General features: G+C 40.1%; 3 protein-coding genes across 3 annotated transcripts in view; 2 read left to right on the top strand and 1 right to left on the bottom strand.

The window, feature by feature from the left end:
- The first annotated feature begins 2,108 nt into the window (after positions 1–2,108).
- kcnj15 (potassium inwardly rectifying channel subfamily J member 15) lies at positions 2,109–5,448 on the top strand. The gene is made up of 2 exons (XM_034606454.1): positions 2,109–2,443; positions 4,214–5,448. The coding sequence occupies exon 2, from the start codon at positions 4,282–4,284 to the stop codon at positions 5,302–5,304; it is 1,023 nt and encodes a 340-aa protein (XP_034462345.1). The 5' UTR covers positions 2,109–2,443; positions 4,214–4,281; the 3' UTR covers positions 5,305–5,448.
- A 5,689-nt stretch (positions 5,449–11,137) lies between these two features.
- Positions 11,138–15,793, top strand: vps26c (VPS26 endosomal protein sorting factor C). The gene is made up of 8 exons (XM_034606455.1): positions 11,138–11,358; positions 12,184–12,327; positions 12,569–12,718; positions 13,973–14,053; positions 14,516–14,590; positions 14,682–14,832; positions 14,903–15,055; positions 15,289–15,793. Exons 1-8 carry the CDS (start codon positions 11,302–11,304, stop codon positions 15,369–15,371), a joined length of 894 nt encoding a protein of 297 aa, XP_034462346.1. The 5' UTR covers positions 11,138–11,301; the 3' UTR covers positions 15,372–15,793.
- ttc3 (tetratricopeptide repeat domain 3) overlaps positions 15,685–23,322 on the bottom strand; it is a 22,032-nt gene continuing 14,394 nt past the window's right edge. The window contains exons 32-46 of the mRNA XM_034606439.1: positions 23,105–23,260; positions 21,763–22,348; positions 21,591–21,659; positions 21,356–21,499; positions 21,124–21,263; positions 20,287–20,355; positions 20,103–20,199; positions 19,411–19,514; positions 19,247–19,331; positions 18,879–18,980; positions 18,553–18,734; positions 18,002–18,116; positions 17,714–17,842; positions 16,981–17,073; positions 15,685–15,973 (exon numbers count right to left, since the gene is read on the bottom strand). Coding sequence (XP_034462330.1) covers positions 15,863–15,973; positions 16,981–17,073; positions 17,714–17,842; positions 18,002–18,116; positions 18,553–18,734; positions 18,879–18,980; positions 19,247–19,331; positions 19,411–19,514; positions 20,103–20,199; positions 20,287–20,355; positions 21,124–21,263; positions 21,356–21,499; positions 21,591–21,659; positions 21,763–22,348; positions 23,105–23,260 — 2,182 coding nt within the window. The 3' untranslated portion in view covers positions 15,685–15,862. The remainder of the gene's footprint in view (positions 15,974–16,980; positions 17,074–17,713; positions 17,843–18,001; positions 18,117–18,552; positions 18,735–18,878; positions 18,981–19,246; positions 19,332–19,410; positions 19,515–20,102; positions 20,200–20,286; positions 20,356–21,123; positions 21,264–21,355; positions 21,500–21,590; positions 21,660–21,762; positions 22,349–23,104; positions 23,261–23,322) is intronic.

Below are 23,322 nucleotides of genomic sequence, written 5' to 3'. Positions count from 1 at the left end.
TAGTTCCACAACTCAAAAACTGCGACATTGATGACTATTAACATACCAGAGCACTGGATACTGGAGGAGAACATGTCGATTTTTTTGGTAAATAAAAATAACGAGGTCAATCTGTGTCAGTTACTATCGTCACCAAGGAGATTGTTTTCATCTGCGTTTGTTTGGTTGTTGGTTAGCAAGATTGCGCAGAAACTGCAGGATAGATTACCACGAATCTGTTGGGTCGGGGAAGAACCTAATACATTTTGGTGCGGAGAATAACTTATGGGTCTTGATAAAAAAACAACAGGCTTGTTTTGGGGACTGATATTTATGAGTCGGTGCAGATTCCAAAAATTTTGAATGTTATGTGATATCTTAAATACTCGTGAACAAAGTATAAACTCTAGATCTAATTTGTAATACTTTGACAAAATCATCATTTTTATTGACTCAAATGAGGAAATGAAACCACACACCTGGATCAATACTTGAAGTGAATAAATATCGGCCTTAAAGAGAAAGAGGCCTGCATTCAGCGTTTTGTTCACTAGGGGGTGTTGGGCTCCTTCATCATGATTAAGTCTACTCATCTTCCCTTGATGGAGACAAATGACCCTTTTAAATCTAAAGAGCGAGGCCTCACAACAGAGAGATGGGTCATGAGGGACTTCTGTATTATCTTTCAGTCCACATGAGAAAATGACGGATCACATGTTGTGCAGTTCAGTACAATTGATGTCACATAATCCCAAAGACATTTTCTGTATAATCCCTGTGCTGGCTTGAAAATGTGCTGGCTTGAAAACAGTTGATTATTAAGTTTCATACTAATGCGACAAGAGTTTTTTGGAATAACTTCGGGAGGCTCGCTCCAGAGACACTTAAGATATTATGCAACTTTTTTCACAGGCTGAGTAACAGTGACGAGTAAACTGAACCTTGTGTAAAATCTGTTTACATCCACTTCTGTCGTCTTTCTCTTGTTCTTTCAGTATTAGAAGATGATGTATCGATTAAATAAACAAGTCCAGGTTGTATAGTCAATGTTTTCTAGGCTTGTACCTTTATTTCACCCACCAGGCAGCAAAACTACCCCAAACAGGGGCACTTTTATCGAATTCACCATAGTCTATTGCTCTCTGTCAGATATCTTGCAGGGGTTAATATAATAAGAGAAAGTGGGAAGTTTTTTTTTAAAACTCTCCTTCCCTTGTAGTTCCGTCTTTCAGGCATGATGTGAATGTAGAGTCTAACGTTTTCCTTCTGTCTCTCAGTGTTATCAGCTTTTTGCTGTCATTGTAAACACAGTTTTTCTGAATTTTCATAACAAGAAGGAACAAGGAAATCAACTGGTAATCTTATACAATAGTAACACACACACACACACACACACACACACCTAGCCTTCAGGAATGTGGATAATAACAATAAGGTTAATAATAAATCTAAGGTGCGTGATTCAAGGTCATAGAGTCAAACGAGCAGTGGTCGAAACATTGAACGTTTGTTGTGTAATAACAGTTAAATAGTTTAAATTCATCCCTCTATCTTCTCTCAGCACCTTGATTCTATTCTTATTTGGAATATTCACATCAATTCACTCTTCAGATGTTCTTTGCATTTTAAGTGACAGTTAATCTGCTCCCAGCTCTTTTTATTGGCCCGATCATGGGTCCAGAAATTTGAGAATGCTGCCAAATATCCAGCTTTTAATGTCTTCGTGACTCGAAACTAAAACATCATCAAGACAAAATACAAAGGTTTAGCTGTGTAGCAGGATCAGCTAAATAGTCTGACAATGATCATGAGAAACAACCTACTCTTCCAGCTCTTCAGCTTCCTTCAGCTCCTACCTATTTAATCTTATACATATTCAGCAAATAGACTGAAACATCAGCCTCATTCAAAACCTTCATTTCTACCTTCCCATCGACTTCTCTCACTTCAACTTCTGCTGGTCCTGTTAAGCAAAGACATTCCAAAAGCCCCACGTCTATACTGTATATACACACACACATTTCTTCTTCAGGCTGGAGTTTAGTCAGACCACCATTTATTTGTAGTGACACCAAAAAAAATGACCCTACAAAAGAAAATGCCCTTCAGCCAAGTGTTGGGCAGCGGCAGCAGTAAATCTGGGTGTGTGTGTCAAACAACAACAACCATAAAAGGAGCATAACAAACTTCCAAGTGTTCGCGTTGTTGCTCCTACCTGTGTCCAGGTGGAGGAGGCGGAGGAATAAAAGCCAGCCCCCATGTGGATCAGAGTTTACAGCTCGGCTTTGTGTCTCATCTCTGTTTTACCACTGTGCCAAAGTTCACATTCACAACCCGGGACAATAGGAGAAAGAAGACACTGAACTCCGTGTTCTGTGGCAGCTTCGTCTTACAGATGAATCGAGTGTGACCCTGAGACAACTGAACGCAGACACCTGCAGCTTTACAGACAGCACGACGGGATGTGAGTATAATACGCGTCAGATTTATCCAGTGATCAATGATTATTTTAAGTTACAGCAGTTGTCCTGCAGGCTCCTGCAATGGTTTACTACAAGGTTAACTTCCAACTTAACTGTGAGCAGGAAGGGCACAATGCTACGCAGACATAGTTGTTTTTTTCATTCGATATTTGTTTTGCGTTGAACACTCAGAGGACAAATCTTGATCAACTTTAAAGGAACATACCAGTTTTTCCATGTTTTAAACTTATGGGAACAATTGAGAACAAATAAACTCACATTTATTTAGTGCTTATATTCTACAGGCGCATTTCCATTCAGTGAAAATTTGCAATTGCCCTCTGGTTGTTTTTCAAATTCAACGTACTCGATTTTTTGTCTTTAATAATCTCTCGTATTAACATTTCAGGACCTCTAAAAAAAAACATTCTTTGATTACTGATAGTATTTTTTTTCAATGACAAGTATCAAGGACTGTACAAACATTAGTTTTAAGGGGGGGAGGTGTCAGAAAGGGTTGTGGTTCAGGGCAGAGCAGGGGAGGGTCTTTTCAGTTTTCAATACCCCAGGTCGATAAACAGTATATCAATGACGAAGGTGTGCCCCGCCTATTGCCAAACATCAGCTGGGATTGCAATCAAATGCTTCTTTTGATGTGTTCAACAGGATGTAAGACGTGTTAATTACAGGTGCTGGACCTTTTTTTAGCCAGGACACTTACAAGAGTGTTATTGATCTTCTCCTCTAACTCTCAGCAAGAAGTTTGTTTCCAATAGTGATGAGCTGTTCCATAGAGTTTACTGCTCATGACATGTTGTACCAGTGCAGAACACAGCTGGGGTGTTTTAGATGAGCAGTTTGATTGACAGGTCCACAGACTTTTTCCATGCAGCTGCTCCCGTTGGGCTTCTCAGTGCACAAGAGATTAGACTGTATTTTCTTCTCTGTTGCTGCGGCTCTGGAGGTAAAGAGGGTCGTCCACAACCCAGAAAGTGAGAGTTGGATCCCCGGCTCCTCCAGTGTATTAATGATGGAAAGCTGACAAAACTGTCCATTCACCATTGACTTACCTGTAGTGGTATGTAGCCACTGATTGTTGGTTTTATGTGTTCAGGTCACACAATATGTGTCACTGTCTCGACACATTTGTGCTGATCACAGCATTTAAAATCTACACTTGAAAACCCTTCAGAAAGCATCACCGTCACATCAAGAGGACGCAGCGAGAACAGTTTACTCTGCTGGTAGAAGGAAGTTTTACAGTAAAGTGTTCACAGTGCGGCCTGTGGTTTATCCAGAGTAACCATGACACTGCAACTGGAAAGACAAGTTAAACGCCAGGGCCACATATTAAATTTCATCCACCTCCATTGTACTGAGGCACAGGCAGAAATGTGAGGCCTTGTTCAGACTGCCCGCCCAAATCCATGCTTTGGTATTTCCAGATTGTATCCAGATTGATTCAAGAAAGTCGGAAGGGTAAAAGGGTGACGTGTGATCAGAGCCAAGCCACATTCAGAAGTGGTTTAAATGTGATTCTGATTTGAGAAACAAATGAACAAAACTATGAACAAAACCTTCGAGACAGATTTCTAGCTCAAAACTTTGAATAAAAAAAAACTAGATACCACCAGAGAAAATATTTTTTGGGTTTTGTAACCATATTATACTTTCAATTACTTTTTAAATGTGTAAATAAATATAGCTGGGATGTTTTACGTAGAAATAATGAGGCTATAGATGAAATAATATGTTTTCTGGTCTTTTGTCAGTCCTTCCCTTGGCGATGCGACAATAAACCCTCAGAAGACACCATCACTTTGAATCAACCCAGAGCAACATGAACCACAGGACAGCAGCGGTCCAGCGGAGGATTGTGGACAAGGACGGCCACAATAATGTGCGGATTGACAATGTGGAGGGCATGGTCAAGCTTTACCTGCACGACATCTGGACCACTGTGGTGGACATGAAGTGGCGCTACAAAATCACTCTGTTTGCCTCCACCTTCGTCATGACTTGGTTCATCTTTGGGGTCATCTTCTACTTCATTGGAATGGGGAACGGAGACCTGGAGGGGAATTTAGCAACCAACCACACGCCCTGTGTGGTGATGGTGAAGACGATGACCGGAGCCTTCCTCTTCTCGCTGGAATCACAGACCACCATCGGCTATGGTTATCGTTACATCTCAGAGGAATGTCCCCTGGCCATCTTCACTCTGGTGGCTCAGCTCGTCATCACCGGCCTGGCTGAGATCTTCGTCACAGGCGCCTTTCTAGCCAAACTGGCTCGGCCTAAGAAGCGAGCGGAGACCATCAAGTTCAGCCAGTTGGCGGTGATCTGCCAGCACCAAGGAAAGCTGTGTCTGATGGTGAGAGTGGCCAACATGAGGAAGAGCCTCCTGATCCAGTGTCAGCTGACAGGAAAGCTCCTCCACTCAAATGTGACAGAGGAAGGTGAGAAGACGCAGGTCTACCAGACCGCTGTTGAGTTCAACATGGACTCCAGTGGAGAGTGCCCTTTCCTCATCCTCCCTCTTACTTTCTACCACATTCTGGACGAGCGCAGTCCGTTGGCAGGACTGAACGCAGAAAACCTCCACACGCGAGTGTTTGAGCTGCTGGTCACCCTCAATGCCACGATGGAGTCGACGGCAGCCATGTGTCAGAGCCGCACCTCTTACGTTCCCCAGGAGATCCTCTGGGGCTACGAGTTCAAGCCGGTGCTGTTCGGCACCACAGGCGGGCGCTACGTGGCAGATTTCAACTTTTTTGACAAGGTACAAGTGAGCAATGACCCAGCCTTCCTCAAAAACAACTCCGAGAAGCTGAAGCTCGAGGAGGACTATAAAAAAGAATAGAGGATGGATGGTGGATGAAGAGGAAAAATGTGTTACATCATATATAAACTGATTAAGCCTTTTACTTGTAACGATACTATAAATCTCTTGAAATGAAATTATTCGGTTATTTTGTAAATAAATGTTTCTTCATTCAGTAAAAAATAAAAGTGTCATGTTCATTTAAACAGAATTAAATGTCTTTTAGTGCATGTTGGGATACGCTCCAGTCAGAAATGATCCTGTGAAGAAACAATGAATGGAAGAAAGTAACTAAGTATCTTTACTCAAATTCCATGATTAAGTACAATTTTCAGATATTCCACTTCATGCAGCTTTCTCCTTGCACTTGCTAATATAGTTACAAGTACTACAGGATTTTTTTATATAAAAAATACATGTTTTCTTACTCTAAAATGTTATTTGTTATTTGTCTCAAGAGTCCAACAGCATAATGCTCAAAGTAGCTTGACCTGAGTGATCACAACAGTAAAATGGTACTTTTACCTTAATGCAACTGTAATAATGTTTGAGTTTTGTTATATAATCTGCATAAGAGTAAGTTTACTTTTCATACTTTATATACATTGAGTTGATGTTTACTCAATAAATGTGTCCTGTGACCCTCACTGTAAAGGAGTCGAGCCATTTAGGGGACTCTCTCATTCTGCTTCAGCTTGAACATCTCACTTGTCTTTCTGTCAGCTCTTGTTGTGGCAACACGGAAGCTTGAGTTGACTGTTGGTGATTGTATATGGACAAAACAAGGGCCAGAGACAGAGCAGTGACATTTTAATCAACAGGTACTGTAGGTTAATGTATCCCCCAAAAAACATTAGCTTGAGGAGAAATATCTAAAAGCTGCACTCCTGATGATTAGATCATCTTATATAAATTAATTGAAATTACCACATATATGAATCGAATGTTTGTAAAATATCAAGAGACAAATGTTATGATAATTAACACAACAACTTCTGTTCTTCCTGGGAGAGGGATCCCTCACATGTGGCTCTCTCTGAGGATTCTTAGTTTTTTTCCCCTGTTGATCGTTTTTTCTTGTTGAGGGAACAGAGGATGTCGCACCTTGTTAAGCCCGATGAGACGAATAGGGATTTGTGAATATGGCCAATACAAATAAAATTGAATTGATTGATTGATTGAACAGCTTCAAGATTTCATTACTACACGACAACTTCTATACATAGAGAAGGTTCTGGATTTGACAGCTCATGCTTCCACTACATTACAACAAGCTTTTACTTTTAAAGGTTCAGTGTGTAGGATTTAGTGACATCTAGTGGTGAAGTTGTATGTTGCAGCTGAATAGGTTCTCTTTCTCCATGAAAGAGAACCTGTGGTAGCCTTCAGTTGTCCTAAAAACTCAAAAGGTGTTTAGTTTGTCCAGTCTGGACTACTGTAAGAAACATGGTTTCCTCCTTAGAAAGGACCTGCTCCCAATGTAAATATAAAGTATTTAAATATAAAGGGCCGATTCTAGAGTAAAGAAAACAACAATTTGTACAATTTAAATAAAACAATCTAGTGAAAACATCACTAGGATTATTTTATATTCAATTTCTGCCAATAGATCCCCTTCACCTAAATCTTACTCACTGAACCTTTAAAATAAATATTTAACAAACAGCCTGTGAACAGTTTTCAACAGGACTATTTCTGAAGTAGAAAGTAGTTCTAGTGAGATGTTTGGATTACTCACTGGTGAATGTTTAACAGGACGTTATTTAAAGGTCCAGTGTGTAAGATTTAGCTTAGGGTTAGATGTCACTAAATCCTGCACACTGAACCTTTAATGTTTTGAACACCACACATGTGTTGACCACTTGAATTCAGCTTAAAATCTAATCAGCCCCACTGTATTAGGGTGGAGGTCAAACCATCAGACACTTGGGAACACAAAACTAAAAGTATCTGCATGGAGGTGAATGGCAGGATATGATTTTTGTGGGTTTTATGAAAAAACCTACTTAAATATAAACTAGGGCTACGTTGTAGCACTAACGGGCCCGAGCACAGGCATTTTGAAGCCTGTTGCGGTTAGTGGAGAGAGCGATCAATAGGGCCTCCCACCGTTCGGTGCTCGGGCCCTAATTAGTTGCTTTTAATTGATAAGTGGTTTTATATCATTATAGACAGTAAGATAGATGAAATATTGCTGCCAATTCAGATGTAAAGTAAACCCCACGACAATTGCTCCTATATATATGTTGATATGTATGTATATATGTGCTTTTTTCAAAGTTATAGATCGTGTGTGTGTGTTTTTGTGTTATAGATTCTGTCAGTACATTTCCATAGATATGTTCCCTGCACTAATAGTTTGTTTTAATGGTGTAGTTCATTTGTGCATCGCTCCAGAGAACGAAGTTGCCCTGTGAACTTCAGGAAGCCATAATGAAATGGGAGAAGTTAAAGCCTCCGGAGCCAGATGATCCCATGTGCTGCTGTGAGTGTGATATCTACCAGTACGGATGCTGCTGTGACTGTGAAGATCTGGACGAGTAACGTAACGTAATGAAAAGTAACTAAAAGTAACTTAAAGTAACTAAAAGTAACGTAAAGTAACTAAAACTAACGGAAAGTAACTAAGTAACGTAACGTAACATAACTAACGTCACGTAACGTAATGTAACTAAAAGTAACTAAAAGTAACTAAGAGTAACTAAAAGTAACTAAAAGTAACGGAAAGTAACGGAAAGTAACTAAAAGTAACGGAAAGTACAAAGTAACTAAAAAGTAACTAAAAGTACAAAGTAACTAAAAAGTAACTAAAATTACAAAAGTAACTAAAAGGTAACTAAAAGTACAAAAGTAACTAAAAAGTAACTAAAAGTACAAAAGTAACTAAAACGTAACTAAAAGTACAAAAGTAACTCAAAGTACAAAAGTAACTCAAAAGTAACTAAAAGTACAAAAGTAACTTAAAAGTACAAAAGTAACTAAAAAGTAACTAAAAGTACGAGAGTAACTAAAAGTACGAAAGTAACTAAAAAGAAACTAAAAGTACAAAAGTAACTAACAAGTAACTAAAAGTACAAAAGTAACTAAAAAGTAACTAAAAGTACAAAAGTAACTAACAAGTAACTAAAAGTACAAAAGTAACTAAAAAGTAACTAAAAGTACGAAAGTAACTAAAAAGAAACTAAAAGTACAAAAGTAACTAACAAGTAACTAAAAGTACAAAAGTAACTAAAAAGTAACTAAAAGTACAAAAGTAACTAAAAGTACAAAAGTAACTAAAAAGTAACTAAAAGTACAAAAGTAACTAAAAAGTAACTAAAAGTACAAAAGTAACTAAAAGTACAAAAGTAACTAAAAAGTAACTAAAAGTACAAAAGTATCTACAAAGTAACTAAAAGTACGAAAGTAACTACAAAGTAACTAAAAGTACAAAAGTAACTAAAAAGTAACTAAAAGTACGAAAGTAACTAAAAAGTAACTAAAAGTACGAAAGTAACTAAAAGTACGAAAGTAACTAAAAGTAACGAAAGTAACGAAAAGTAACGAAAGTAACGAAAAGTAACTAAAAGTACGAAAGTAACCAAAAGTAACCAAAAGTAACAAAGTAACCAAAAGTAACCAAAAGTAACAAAGTAACGAAAATTAACAAAGTAACCAAAAGTAACAAAGTAACCAAAAGTAACGAAAAGTAACAAAGTAACGAAAAGTAACGAAAAGTAACGAAAAGTAACTAAAAGTAACAAAAGTTACAAAGTAACGAAAAGTAACTAACAGTAACTAACAGTAACCAAAGTTACAAAGTAACGAAAAGTCACGAAAAGTAACGAAAAGTAACGAAAAGTAACTAAAGTAACTAAAAGTAACTAAAAGTAACGAAAAGTTACGAAAAGTTACGTAAAGTTACGTAAAGTAACGTAAAGTAACGTAACGTAGGTGGCGCTATGACCCTGAACTAATATTAATATATGGATGTGTTCAGGTCAGGATTGTGATCATAGGTCAGTAGTTCGGAGCCGGTTGGATAATGCAGAGTAGATTTACAAAGTACTTCCTGTTTCATGGCGAATCAGTAGGTGGCGCTATGACACTGAGGAAATATTGACACATAGAGCTGTTCAGGCTTGTTCTCTGATCATGAGACATCAGTTTGGCGGTGATAGGACCAGGCACACTGGACTTATGACAACATCGTCTCCTTTGGCGAAGGATGAACCTTCGCCGCACCTCAATGTTTACACGGTTTGAGGAAATGTCACAATTCGGACCATGATCCAATGACTTGTAAAGCAGCCAGGAGCAGTTCATCAAAGTAAAAACATGTCACTTCCTGTAGCCAGCAGGTGGCGCTGTGATTTTAAGTCAAGATTTCTGTGTAGATGTCACCAGGCCGGGACTCTTGTCTTACATTTTCTAGTTTGGAACTCGATATGTCAGAGATACAGAACCTCATGTTTTGATGGCGTGTAATCAGACTTTGATGCCACGCCACGGTCACACCGTGTGACGAAAAATCGATCTTTGAGTTAGTTTTTATCTCCATCTTGTTTAAATGACACTCATCTCAATATGAAGTTGATCTGATGAAAGCCCTACGACAAGTTCGTCAAAGTAAAAATGTGAAAAATGGCCAAAAATGGCGGGCTTCCTATTTGGTCTAGCATATCTATCCAAGAGACTTATTTGTTTGTTATGAGAAGACACATGTCCCTAATGGTTTTTTGTACATGTCCGCAACTTGTAGTGCCGGGGCTGCCCTTTAGGGGGCGCTAGTCGGTTATTTTGCCACGCCCATTCCTTAAAACCATATGAATGTCTGCGGGGGGGGGGGGGGGGGGGCTGTTGCTACACAAATGTAGTTTGAGGGAGATAGACCCATGAACACGGAAGTTACAGCAATTTCGTGTGTCACAGCGAGTCGATGAACTTTAACGCCACGCCATTAATATGGCGTTTGACGAAAAGTCACAGTAATCTTATGCCTACATTATCAATGTCTTGAGACCCTTTTGACATAGGTTTGACATGGCTGCGGTCAGTAGATGAGGAGGAATACTTCCAAGTGTAAGACATGCAAAAAACAAGACATTTCCTGTTGCCACCAGGGGGCGCTGTGTTTTTAAGTCATGCTTTCTGTGTAGATGTCATCAGGCCGGGACTTTTGTCTTACATGTCTAGTTTGGACTCGATTCGACCAAATATGTCCGAGATACAGAACCTTGTGTTTTGATGGCGTGTAATCAAACTTTGACGCCACGCCACGGTCACACCGTGTGACGAAAAATCGATCTTTGAGGTAGTTTTCATCTCCATCTTGTTGTGATGACACGCATCTCCATATGAAGTTGATCTGATGAAAGCCCTGGGACAAGTACATCAAAGTAAAAATGTGGAAAATGGCCAATATGGCCACTAAAGTCAAAATGGCGGGCTTCCTGTTGCTTTTTTCCCATTGCACCTCTGACCTTTTTTGTTTGTCTTGTCATGATACACCTGGGCTACGATTTTTGTGAAGATCGGTGAAAGCTAACTGAGGGGCTTTTCCTTAGATGGCGCTGTTGAGCCATTTTTCCACGCTCATTTCAAATTACTCCAGAATACAATTACTTTTTGGGGCTTTGAATTCCCTACAAACTTTGGTAACAATTTGAGCATGTCTAGGCCCTGAAAAAGCCCCAAAAGGGAAATACAAATCCTTCGAAATACAATAGGGCCTCCCACCGGAGGTGCTCGGGCCCTACTAATGTGGATTCCAGCTTGTAAGGTTTCATTTGTTCTGCCCTTAGTTGGTTTAGATGGGTTGTAATTACGCTTTTACTTTGATGGAGTGGAGCCGGAAGCGTTTTCAATGAACAAATAGTGCCGCTTTTATTCTGAAGGACTCTGAACGGAAGTGGTCTTGATAATACTTCCGGCTAGAAACAAACCAGACTCTGATGTGTAAAAACTACATTTAACGCCGCTTAGTTTGTTGTATTCATATTTAAAATAAACCGGAACTTGTACATTTAATGTCTATGTGAGGTTTGAGCGTCAGACATGAGCGTCACTTTGGATATAAGACTGAAAAGAGCGAACAAAGTTTACCATGAAGGGGTAAGTACGTAAACACAGCGAGCTAATGCTAACTGCTGCTACATCCAACATTAGCTCCAACATTTCCATCTGGCTGTTAAATGGTACTAGAAGATGCTGTTCTTTAAATTCACTAATTAACTAACTAACTGACTAACTGTCTAACTAACTAAGAGGCGTTGTCTCAGCACATGACCAACAGCTGATGAGGACGCGGACCTGGACGCTGCCAGCTTCCTGTTTCTCTCACTGGGTTAAACTCTCGGGTTACTCTTGATTTAAGTTTTTCTTCTCCTCTGATGAGATGACGCACCCACAGTGTTAGTATGTGTGACTGTACAGTTCAGATCGAAGAGCTGAGACACACTGACCAGGCACAGGAGCACATTCAGTGGCCTCTCAGTCATGAGAGTGGTTAAAAGCATCACTCACTGGGCTGCCAGACTGTCACCACCACTGCCTGTGCTTATCTTCATTTGATATTGTTTATATCTCTAGTTTTATATTCCAAGCTTTATTCTTGCACTGTTTTCACCTTTAAAAAAAACAACAACCTGTTTTGTGTGCTACTGGATGCCTAACCTTCCCTCGGGATCAGTAAAGTATCTATCTATCTATCTGAATATATATCTATCTGAATATATATACCTGATGAAGGTTGTGTACACTGCAATATTGTAAATAAGTATTCTCTTCATGGTGAATTGCATGAAACGTGGAGAGAGGATGCATCAGTTTAGATGAAAATAGTGTAAGAGTATAAATCATGACTGTGAAACTCGGACATGTTCAGAGCTCTTACAGCAGGAGTCAGGACCTGAGCTGTGTGTGTGTGTGTATGTCCAGGAAGCGGTGGCTGGTGTCATCGTGTTGGTGTGTAAGGAGCCGCTGCAGCACCACGGCATCTCTCTGAACATGGAGGGACTGGTGAACCTGCAGCTCAGCTCCAAGAGTGTCGGCGTCTTCGAGGCTTTCTACAACTCTGTCAAGGTGAACTACGAGGACTAACCCTGAGGACGTCTGGGGTCCGTAACAGATGTGTCTCTTGGGAGTTTAAAAACCTCACGATCCTCACAAATATTCATCAGCATTAATGCAGAATAGACAGAATCGATACTTAGGAGCGCCGAAGCAGTTAATCCGTTAGTCTTTCTAGTTTTACTACAACAGATAAACTATAGATAATTAACCAATGCTGATATTAATCTGACCTTCCTGTCACATGCCGCAGCCCATCCAGCTGATCAGCAGTAACATCGAGGTGGCCAAGGCAGGAAAGATCCCAGGTGGCAAGACTGAGATCCCCTTTGAGTTTCCTCTGCTCACAAAGGGCAACAAAGTTCTGTACGAGACCTACCACGGTGTCTTTGTCAACATTCAGGTACGATGCATGATCAACACGCCTCAAGTTGAAGTCCATGTCACCCTCTGATATCTTAGGAAATAATCAACCAAGAGACCAATTTATCGACTGCTTACAATCAGCCAATGGATTTGATAGCTCAGCTTTTATATTCATGCAGAATCCCACATCACGTGTGCTCATAAAATCCTGTGGTCTTCTGTTTTGCTTTCACACCACAAATAAACCACAACAGATTTGTTAAATCTGCTTCAGAATTCAATTTACATCTTTCATGCATTTTTATTAATTTCAGCATTGAAAAATTCCTTTAAGATATTGTTAAAAAAGATATGAGATGTACACAAAGACACTCACTGATGTACTGACACACTTTTAACTGCATATACTCAGATATAAATGAATCCAGCTTTAGGAGAAAATCTTTATGATGGAACTAATCTAATTAGGGCCCGAGCACCGAACGGTGGGAGGCCCTATTGAAATTGTAAGGATTTTTCCTTAAAATCCGTCCGTCTGTCCGTCCCAAAAAAATAAATAATCCGGACAGACAGACGGACAAAAATCTGTCCGTCTGTCCGTCCCCAAAAAAATTTAAAAAATACGGACAGACAGACGGACGAAAAAAAATTAAAAAAATTAAATCCGTCCGTCTGTCCGTCCCCCCCAAAAAAAAAAAGTACGGACAGACAGACAGACGGATTTTATTTATTTTCTCGAATACTGACCTATGATCACAATCCTGACCTGAACAGCTCCATATATTAATATTAGTGCAGGGTCACAGCGCCACCTACAGATCAGTTCAGTTCAGTTGTGCTAACATTGTCCAATTGAAACATAATTGCTCACGCTACATCAGAGCCCCTACTTGAACAGATCTATATGTCTGTACGTAATAATAGTGATGGAGCCACCTACTGGCAACAGGAAGTAAGCTTTGTTTTACAACTATCATTCCATTTACATGTAATTCTCACCGTGTGATCTGCAATTGATTGCGTGGACCGTAATGCGCAATTAGTAGACAAGGATCGACGTCGCGTGACAGACGCAGGAAGTGAAGCGTTTATCCTTCCCGCAGTGTGCAAAGCGCATGCAACGCGGAGCCGTGTGCCCGGTCGCCGATCGCTCTCTCCACCAACCGCAACAGGTCCCGAGTTGCGTGTGCTCGGGCCCGTTCAGTGCTACAACGTAGCCCTAGTTAAAAGTTAATGTTGTGTTCCAGATCTTCTGTGTGAACTGTCGTGTTTGTGTGTTTCTTCTCCTCAGTACACCCTCCGCTGTGACATGAAGCGCTCCCTGCTGGCCAAAGACCTGAGCAGGAACTGTGAGTTCATCGTACACTGTCAGGTGAGTGGAACTGCGATAGTGGAAATAAGACAGTTTAAAGTCATGTGACAGTTGGTTTCTCCGTTGTGTTTGGAGCTTCAGATTTAAAGCTGTGATCAAGGTTCACACACAAACTATCCCAGGATTGAAATGCAGTAAAGCAAATCAGATATAGGACATTTGTTTTTCGATATTTTATTTTTCTTTGCCTTATTATTGGTGTTTAGTAAACTTTATTTGGATGAGGCCCTTTGGATAGTTGACTTTGTCTGTCATTGAGATTTCTGTAGATTTAACTTTACCATCTTTACAATGAGAATCCTCATGTCTTGTGTAAAACACCACGTTTGGGACACTATGCATCACATGACTTTTTGATCATTTGATTGTCTTGGAATCAACTTTATAAAAAATTGTTTTTATGCTTAAACTCAGATGAGATGTTAGTCATGTTGAATTCATCTTTTCATTTTGAATTTTCAGCCACTGAAAGCTAAAACTGCCCCCAACCCAGTAAACTTCACCATCACTCCAGACACGTTAGATAACATCAGAGAGGTGAGAAACCCTCGTCGCTTCTTACAATATTTTTATTGCTTCACGTTGTTTAATTCAAAGCTGAGAGAATGAACTTCCCATCTGTCCTCAGAGGAGTTCACTGCCAAAGTTTCTAATCCGAGGCCATTTAGACGCCACCAACTGTGTGATCAGCCAGCCGCTGACTGGAGAGGTGGTGGTGGAGAACTCAGACGTCCCCATCAAGAGTATTGAGCTTCAACTTGTACGAGTAGAGACCTGTGGTGAGTTGATGAAATTTCCTTTTTTGTAAGAGGGGGGAAATGTTTTTTTCTTAATGTCGGCTGTGTTCAGGTTGTGCCGAAGGTTACGCCAGAGATGCCACAGAGATTCAGAACATCCAGATCGCTGAAGGTGACGTCTGCCACGGCCTCTCTATTCCCATCTACATGGTGTTTCCCAGGCTGTTCACCTGCCCCACGCTGGAGACCACCAACTTCAAAGTCGGTCAGTAAAGCCTCCCACTCTGCTTCACGTACTTTGATTCTGTATTATTTTTTCAATTCATAGTTTGAGGTCTGCTTCTATTTACTGATATTTATTCTTGCTGAGGGTTAGATAAGAGCAGCTGCCGAGCACAACGCTTGTAAAAGGGCAATTTGTCACTTTCCCATGCAAAACTAAAATTATGATATTTAAAGAGCCTCTTTTCTGATGCACTGTTTGCTTCTGTCGTTTAGAGTTTGAAGTGAACGTCGTCATTGTGTTACACGACGAGCATCTGATCACTGAGAACTTCCCCCTGAAGCTGTGCAGAGTCTGAACAGGCTGTCAGGTAACTTCCCCGGAACTCTGCTGCTGCCACTATTCATACAAACAAACAGGACAGACGACAATGTTGTGACCCAGGAGATTTTTTTATTGGAAATCTGAACTTGTTTCTTTCATAATGTAACAGGAGAGTGATTATTTAAAGTTATATTCAAACGTAATAAATGTCACATTCATGGAGACGATGATAAAAAAACTTTAAGACATTTGACCACTTCCCATGATTTGTTCCTAAAAGAGAGCAGCGTAAAAAAAAATCTTAATTTTCAAATTTGAAATGTCAGAGACAAACAAGAAAGAACAGATCGAACACAAGACAGTTTTATTTTCCCTAAAGTAAAAACTGGTGTTTCTCTACACATCCGCTTTTTAATTATATAAAAAAGCTTCTAAAAAGGCATGTTTAGATTTGAATGAATAAAAAGTCAAATAAAAGCTTGAACATAAAAGCAGACTTTCAGGAAGTGACGAAGTGGTTCGATGTTACGGAGCTTGGCGTCTCCGGCCCAGCAGCGCGGGGAAGTCTTCAGGCAGCAGGGCGTGGTTCCTGCAGGTCGGACATGTGCTCTGCTCCTTCAGCCACGACTTAATGCACTGAACACAGACGGGACAAAAGACGAATATTAAACCCAGCAGCCGTCACCGTCCACACACAGGACCTATTATTCCAACTCCTTTGTTCTGGATCTGTTTTCTTTGTTTACATTCAGAGTCTGGGCTTCAGGACAGTTGTTTTAAAAAGCTCTGCTGTGGAGCTGCTGACCACTACAGTTGTGTTTTTGTATCATGCATGTGCTCAGTTACACATTCCTGCACTTACACATTCCAGAAATGGTTTGTTTTCAATCAGTTTAATTTGATTCTTTATGATTGTTTTACATCAGATACATATTCCAATTCTGCAGTAAGCACTTATATGGCCAGCGGTAGTATTTCCTTCGATATGAAAATGGTTTAAGTGCATAATTAATTGAAATACTTAATAGACAAGCCTGGATAAAATGAATAAGCTTGACTAGACTTTCATAGACGAAGATAATATTTCCAACAAATGCAAATAGAGCTCAGATCAGTGAGTGTTTTCTCAGCCTGTCCTTGCTGTGGCCTATACAGCCAGTTATCATCCATGGCCCTGTTTACACCTCGTAATAACATCCAACCTGATCACAAGAGGTCAGGGCTAAGTTGGTCTGTTCACATCTGGTACTACAATGAGTCCTGGTTGTTTCTCTACATGAAGTTTTTACTCTGTGACTTTACAGACTCGTCTGACAATGTTAGTTTGTGTTCTGCAGCTTGACATCATGTAAGACCTGATTGATTAAGAAAAGCTGACAGATTTTTTTTGAATGACCTTTAATTCTGTTTTTTTTTTTTGCACTTCAGCTTCATGTCAGCAAAAAATAAAATCCCTTATAAATACTATTTTTGTTTGGTATTTATTAATTTCTGAAGAAACATGAACAGGTCCTCTTCAGGTAGTGATGAGGTTTTTCTGACTCCTCGTTTCACTCAGCACTTTAATAATAACAACTGGAGGGAGGTTAATAAAATCCTCCTCAGCTGCTCACATTCTAACACCAGAACTTTTTCTCACTCACATCTTTATGAAAGCTGTGTCTGCAGCCCAGCACGCACATGCTGTCTGGACTCATGTCCTCGTGACAGATGATGCAGGGATCCTCCACATTGATCTGTTGGCAACACACACAAAATACTTTATTAGCAAGTGTGTGAGGAGGGAGAGACGATTGTTGTTAAATCTGGTGCTGACATTCTTGTTTGCCAGAGGATGAAATGCAATAACTTTTCTCATGTGTTGAGTTTTCTTCTAGCGCCACCATCAGGTCAAAACTTATTTGTACTCACTTACATTTCCATCAGCCTCAACTGTATTGTGTGTATAGCATGCTAAAATTTGCTGAACTAATATGGAGAATATAGTAAACATTATACCTGCTATGTTAGCCTGTTAGCATAGCAGCCACTGTCATTTTTAGATTTACTTCAAAACAAACTTTTGATTCATCTTCAGAATGAAGAGAACTGCTAATTTGAGACAATTTTGTTAATCACTTCTCAAATAACACTTACTTATTATGACTTTAGTTATATTCACTTCCTCTTTTTTTACAAGTCATTTTTTGAAATCTAGTTTTTAATCTGTATTTCATCTTTCTTTAAAAATAAATCCCTCTATTGATGTTGCCTATTTTTTGGGGTTAAATATCACTGTGCTCTCTTAATAAAATGTGACATTAATGAGCTGGGGCTGTGATGAATTATAATAAGAAAGGCTTATTGTTGGGTATTTGTTACTGGTTTTGGACTTACTGCATCAGAATATGTGGATCTCTGGAATCCAACCGGCTGCCAGACGGGAGCTGTGACTACATAAGGGGGAATGCCAATCTGAGCTGGTCTCCCAGGTCCCACGATGTTGGATCTCACTGAATTAAGCTCCTTATTAAACAGACAAAAAGGTAACACAGTTATTTACAGATGACAAGTGACTGGACGATCACTACCAAACCCTATGTGTGTGTAGTTTTTTTTATAAAAACTGTTTCAGGAAATGTCCAAATTTTTACAGAGGTGAGAGTATTTAAAAACAAGACCTACCTGATGGTCCAGGATCAGCTGAGTCGCTCCGCCGACCAAATCCTGCAGCGCCATGTTGCTCAGGCTTCCACCGCTGGAGGAACGCAGCTCCTGAAGAAACCTCATCAACTCGGCCCTGAACACAAACACAGATCATATTAACAAAACCAATATTGGATGTTTTAAGGACATCTGAGAGCAGTAATCGGCAGTCCAAACATGACCTAATGAATCGCTTAGGGTTTGCCTTTTAAGAATTATAACAAAGTTGAAAACTGAGTAGAACAAGATACAGTTAAAAAATAAACTTTGAATTGCTTTCTGAAGAACGACTTATTTTGACCTGAGATACATGAGCATTTCTGTACTTTAGTTTCTTACTTATTGGCGAAAGCTGATGTTGACTGTTTTTCATTACACTGTGTTAATGTTAACAGTGTAATAAAAACAGAAACTTCACTGAACATCTGTTTTTGCAGAACTCCCAGGGAAGCAGCCGTATGTATGATAGTTGCAGCAGAGTTAACATGCACACAGTCTAAAGTGCGTCAAACATGGCGTCAGTGTGTTACCTTGTGTAGTCAGGGAAAATGGTGGATAGGCCCTCGATGGCTTTGTCAAAGAGGGTGTGTGGAGGCTCCAGTGTCCTCGTTGGAGGTTTGTGCTGCGTTGGAGGCGGAGCGGCTGGAGCCTCAGCTGCTGCCGGAGCTGCGGGCTGCTGGACGAGCGGTGGGGAGCCGGCTGCTCCAGAGAGCTGCAACAACACATTGGACAGGATTTTACATTTTTATACTGTTATACTGTACTGTTTCCTGTAAATTACTTTCAATAATTTATTTTTATTTATCACCAATTTTAAAAAAGGGTTTCATTTAAAATAGAGAAATGAAAGTCTTACTGGTTTTGCTGGAGTCTCAGATGGGTTGTTTATGTTGCTTAGGACTAACTCACTGACTCGTCTCCCGCTCTTCACTTGATCAAACTGCTCCTGGTACTGGGTCTGTGAACCACACAGAGACAGGTCTTTCTAAAAAAAACTGGTTCAACCCTTTAGCCCTTGCATTCAATTATAGTAGAGACGTATTAGCAACATTTTGGGGGGTTTGAGGGTTCAGAATTTGTCTTGAAGGGAAGTATGTCATAAATCGGATAATTTGAAATATGTGCAAACATTTAACCGCAGTGGTGCTGGAGCCTCTGATTGAAGCTGCCATCTTCATTCCTTTTTTTGAGTGATCTTAAATTATTTGTAGTGAATTAATTTACCTCAGCAATGGAGGTTTTCTTTTCAATTTCTTGGACATTGGATCTCCAGGTGTTTCTATTAATTTCCAGGTTGTGGTTTGGGAATCTGGAAAGATAAAGGACATGACACATAAATGTAAAACCAGTCCAAACTGTTAGCACAGCTGTGATTTCACTCCTGTTACCTGTGAGCTGCTTCATCCAGTTTGGTGAGAAAAGCGTTGGCGTCTGCCCGCTCTTTGTAGAGGCTGCACAAACCTTGCTCCCGGCTGTTCTCCACTGCCAACAACTGCAGGAGCAAATCAAGCAGTTAAAGGGCTGCTTCTAAATGTTTTTGTTTGTCTCAAAACCACGAGGGAGGCATCTGAGAGGTCAAAGATTGATTCTGCAGCAGGACAACAACCTCAAACAAACAGAGTCATAAAGAACTATCCAGGAGAATTGGAGCTTTTAAAAGGCAAAGAGTGATGACCCCAAATAATGATATTACCTCCGCCAAGGAGGTTATGTTTTCACCCTTGTTTGTTGGATTGTTGGTTTGTTGTAAGCAAGATTATATTAAAAAAAACGACTGAACAAATTCTCACGAAACTTGGTGGAAAGATGTGATCACTTTCTAAAACATTTTGATAAAAGGTATTTATCAACATTTTCACTGTTTTCCAAAGGAAGGTGTGTGCAATTTACTGCATCTTGATTGAATTTAAGAGGACTGTTGTGCCTTCATTGTAAGTGAAGGGGAAAATGTCCTCATGATACATTATAAAATATATTCTGTTTACATGCCAGTATAGAAAGGAGGAACATTTTCAATGACTGACCAAGAAAGAACTGACTTGTTAATTGTGCCTGTTTAGGGTCGAGCTGCAGGACTTACCTGAGCTGTGTGAGACCTCTTAGTTGCCGAGGTAACCGAAGCTTTGCGGCGCTTGATCTCATCCTCCAGACTCGACTTCTCTGCTGCTGACTGATTGCTGAAGAGACAAAGAGAAAGAAGTGAACAAAAGAAAACCCGGCGGGATTTGTACTTATGCTTCACCACTGACTCTCTCATCACTTACCCCAGCTCCAGGAAATCTCTCAACTTTGCCTCATAGCAGGTGTTCTTTTCTCGGATGTTTCGGGACAGACTACACATGAAAAAAAATCCCACAAATAAAACATTAAAAAATGTAATAATTAAAAAAAAAATTATAGATCAATCAACATCTGATTTATTTCCTCCTGTGTGTAGAGTGACCTGCTGAAACTGTAACTGATGAAGAGCATGATGTTGAGACACTATACAACTGGGAACAATCAACGTTTAAAAAATAAAAATGCAGAGTTTCCCCTAGGATGAAGTGAGATCTGATTTCCCATTCATGGATCTTGAAGAAAAAAATATTTCTTATTTAGGGGACTGATATCTATGAGTGTGTGCAATTTGGTGCATCCAGTATAGTGTGGCAGGAACTCTGGGTCTAGTGTTTTTAAATGTTGCCTCATAGGAGGGTGGTTTTTTTATTTAAATAGAGCTAGAAACTTGCAACTACCACATGTGGCTGAGATTACGCAGATTCAGTCAAGTATCAACAGTTTATATGTGTCCAAACAAAAATTCAGAATTTGGTGTGACTGCATGGCCTATACTGGCATTCTAGTTTACATTGTTCTTGTGCTAATGTCAAAAATAGGAATGTGATGATAATGCTGCACAACATATACAACTGTACCTTTATTCCAAATAAAATTGTGAAGAGTGTCTGTACAAACACTTGTGACCCATATATGTTACAATATACAAGAGGTTATTTGATCTATGTTCATGCTGCCAGCTGAGATGCTTGAATAAACAGACACAGAGAACCGATCTAAAAACGAACCAGGTGACGGACGCTCATCGCCCTCGGTCTTACCTTCCCTGCTCCTCCACCAACTCTTCTGTCTCCAGCTTGAGGGACTTCAGTACTTCCTGGTTGGCCTTCTTCTCTTTCTGGTCCTTTCTCACCTCCTCTTCCAGCCTCTGCTGGAACAGTGTCAGCTCCCTATTGGTCACCTTGACAAGAGAAAAGAACCATTTATTACATCATCCGCTATTCAGTTTCATCTATTTTGCATTGTACCTATAATAACTGGTTATGGACCTACTTGTATATTGGCAGTGATCTTCCGTATGTCTTCCTCAAGGGCGGTGATGTCGTCTTTGTACTTTTGGTTGACGCTGCCATTTGCCATTTCCTTGATCTGCTGCTCCAACCTCTTGTTGCTCTTCTCCTTTTTGTTGATGTCGCCCTGGAAAAGTGAAAAGGGTCAGAAAGGTCAACATCAAAAATGATAAATCAGTCAGACCGTCATTTGGGTAGCTTGAAGCTGCTGCACTCACCTCGCAGCTCTCAAAACGCACGTGAAGCTCTGTATTCACTGCGACACTGCTCATGGTCTCTGGACATGTCTAACAGGAAAAAAAGAGGAGCAATTTCAACTTACTAACAATTCAGCATTCAGGTGTTTCATCTTGCTTTATTCAAACATCTGATTAAAATGTTGACATTAACCTGAACTGCTTGGTGTTTCCTCAAAAGGTTTTCCACACTTGTCCAAGAAGCAACTTCACCCAGATATGGATCAATATCCAAAACTCCAACATCAGAATCACTGACATGATCCAACTCACTTCTGTCGAAAAGGTAGGGGGATGGCTGTTGACTGTCCCTGCTACTCCAGCGGTAGAAGCTGTCCTCATACGGCAAAACTTCACAAGCTGACTTGAAGGAAAATGTATAAGGATTTGGGAGGATGGGATGGACTTGAGTCTGTGCAGATGAAGAATTGCCCCCATATCTTGGGAAAACAGGTTCATGCAAATCAGTAGATACATGGTTTGTGTCAGGATCCACTATGATGTCCAGATCATCCAGGATGGTTCCATGTCCTGCCTGCTGCAAGCTAACAGCATGCTTAGCCAGGCCGATACATCTCCCCATCTTTATGAAGCGAAGAGACTCCAGGAGGAAGGACTCGAAGCTGCCCGCTTGTTGGATCTTTTGCTGAGCCACGGAAGGGAAATATTTCAGTTCACCGACCAGCAGGGTGTCCTCAGCCATCAGCGGACCGTGCTCCTCCAAGATCTGGGCAAAGTAGCTGCAGTAGCACAGAGAAAATCAAAATGAGAAGACAAGACGGGAAACAAAGTATAAAAGGCAGTTTGACGATTGAGTGTAAAGGCACATCCTTTTCACTGAAAGCAAGAAATATCAACCTGCTGGTTTAAAAATGTATGTTATAATGTATATATTAAATATCTATTCACTAAAGATATTATAAGTCAGCCAGAGAGAGTATTGCATTACTATGACAACCAGCAACTGTGAACTTTTGTTACCAGTCTTTGTTCAGGCTTAAATACACATTTAATAAAATTAGTTTTTTATTCAAATAATTATTGGTTATGTCTCTGATTTTTAAAACATTTAATAACATGTTATAAAGATTCACGTCACAACTGTGTTGAAACCAATTACAACCAATGAAGAAGAACACGGGGGCCGTTTCTATGGCACTTGGTCTCAAGAGCTTCTCATTAGGGCGCCCCTGTGTGTTGAGGAAGTTGAAGTGTAACGTCTGGCTAGCACCAGAACTATTGTCTGTCTTTTCCTGAGGATTGCTGTCTTGCATTTTATTTTCTCTTTCTCCTCCCTCCTGTTTTTGTTTTTCTGCTGCTTTGTTAAAAAAGTTATTAAAATGAACAGTAACACTGCGTTCAAACCAATGGAAATTTTCACTTTTGTGTATTTGATTTGACTCTCTATGTAATCTTGATACAAACAAATTGTTTTGCGTTAACTGTGAACCTACCATAAAAGATGATGTATCTATGGAACTGAGGCTCACACTTACTCGTACAAACTCTCTTTTGTTGGGTCAGGGTTGTTGTCCAAAATGTTTTTATAGTGACTTCTGTGTGGGATGCCGTTGTACTGGTTCTCAAAATCAGCCACTTGCTCTCGGAGGTGACTGGGTACACTAAATGGATCAGCCGGGTGAAGGAATGATCTGTTGACACAAAGCTCCATGTTTTTAAAAGTTAAAATGACAGTTACAACACAAGCCGTGTC

This window comes from Hippoglossus hippoglossus, chromosome 14 (assembly GCF_009819705.1).
Source record: "Hippoglossus hippoglossus isolate fHipHip1 chromosome 14, fHipHip1.pri, whole genome shotgun sequence".
NCBI classification, from domain to species: Eukaryota; Metazoa; Chordata; class Actinopteri; order Pleuronectiformes; family Pleuronectidae; genus Hippoglossus; species Hippoglossus hippoglossus.
This window is presented reverse-complemented; position numbering and strand designations above follow the sequence as displayed.

Excerpts from the sequence above, each read along its gene's own strand:
- kcnj15 (XM_034606454.1), top strand. The coding sequence starts at position 4,282 with ATGAACCACAGGACAGCAGCGGTCCAGCGGAGGATTGTGGACAAGGAC.
- vps26c (XM_034606455.1), top strand. The coding sequence starts at position 11,302 with ATGAGCGTCACTTTGGATATAAGACTGAAAAGAGCGAACAAAGTTTAC. Across the intron at positions 14,833-14,902 it reads TGTACGAGTAGAGACCTGTG|GTTGTGCCGAAGGTTACGCC; the intron begins GTGAGTTGATGA and ends GGCTGTGTTCAG. Across the intron at positions 15,056-15,288 it reads GACCACCAACTTCAAAGTCG|AGTTTGAAGTGAACGTCGTC; the intron begins GTCAGTAAAGCC and ends TCTGTCGTTTAG.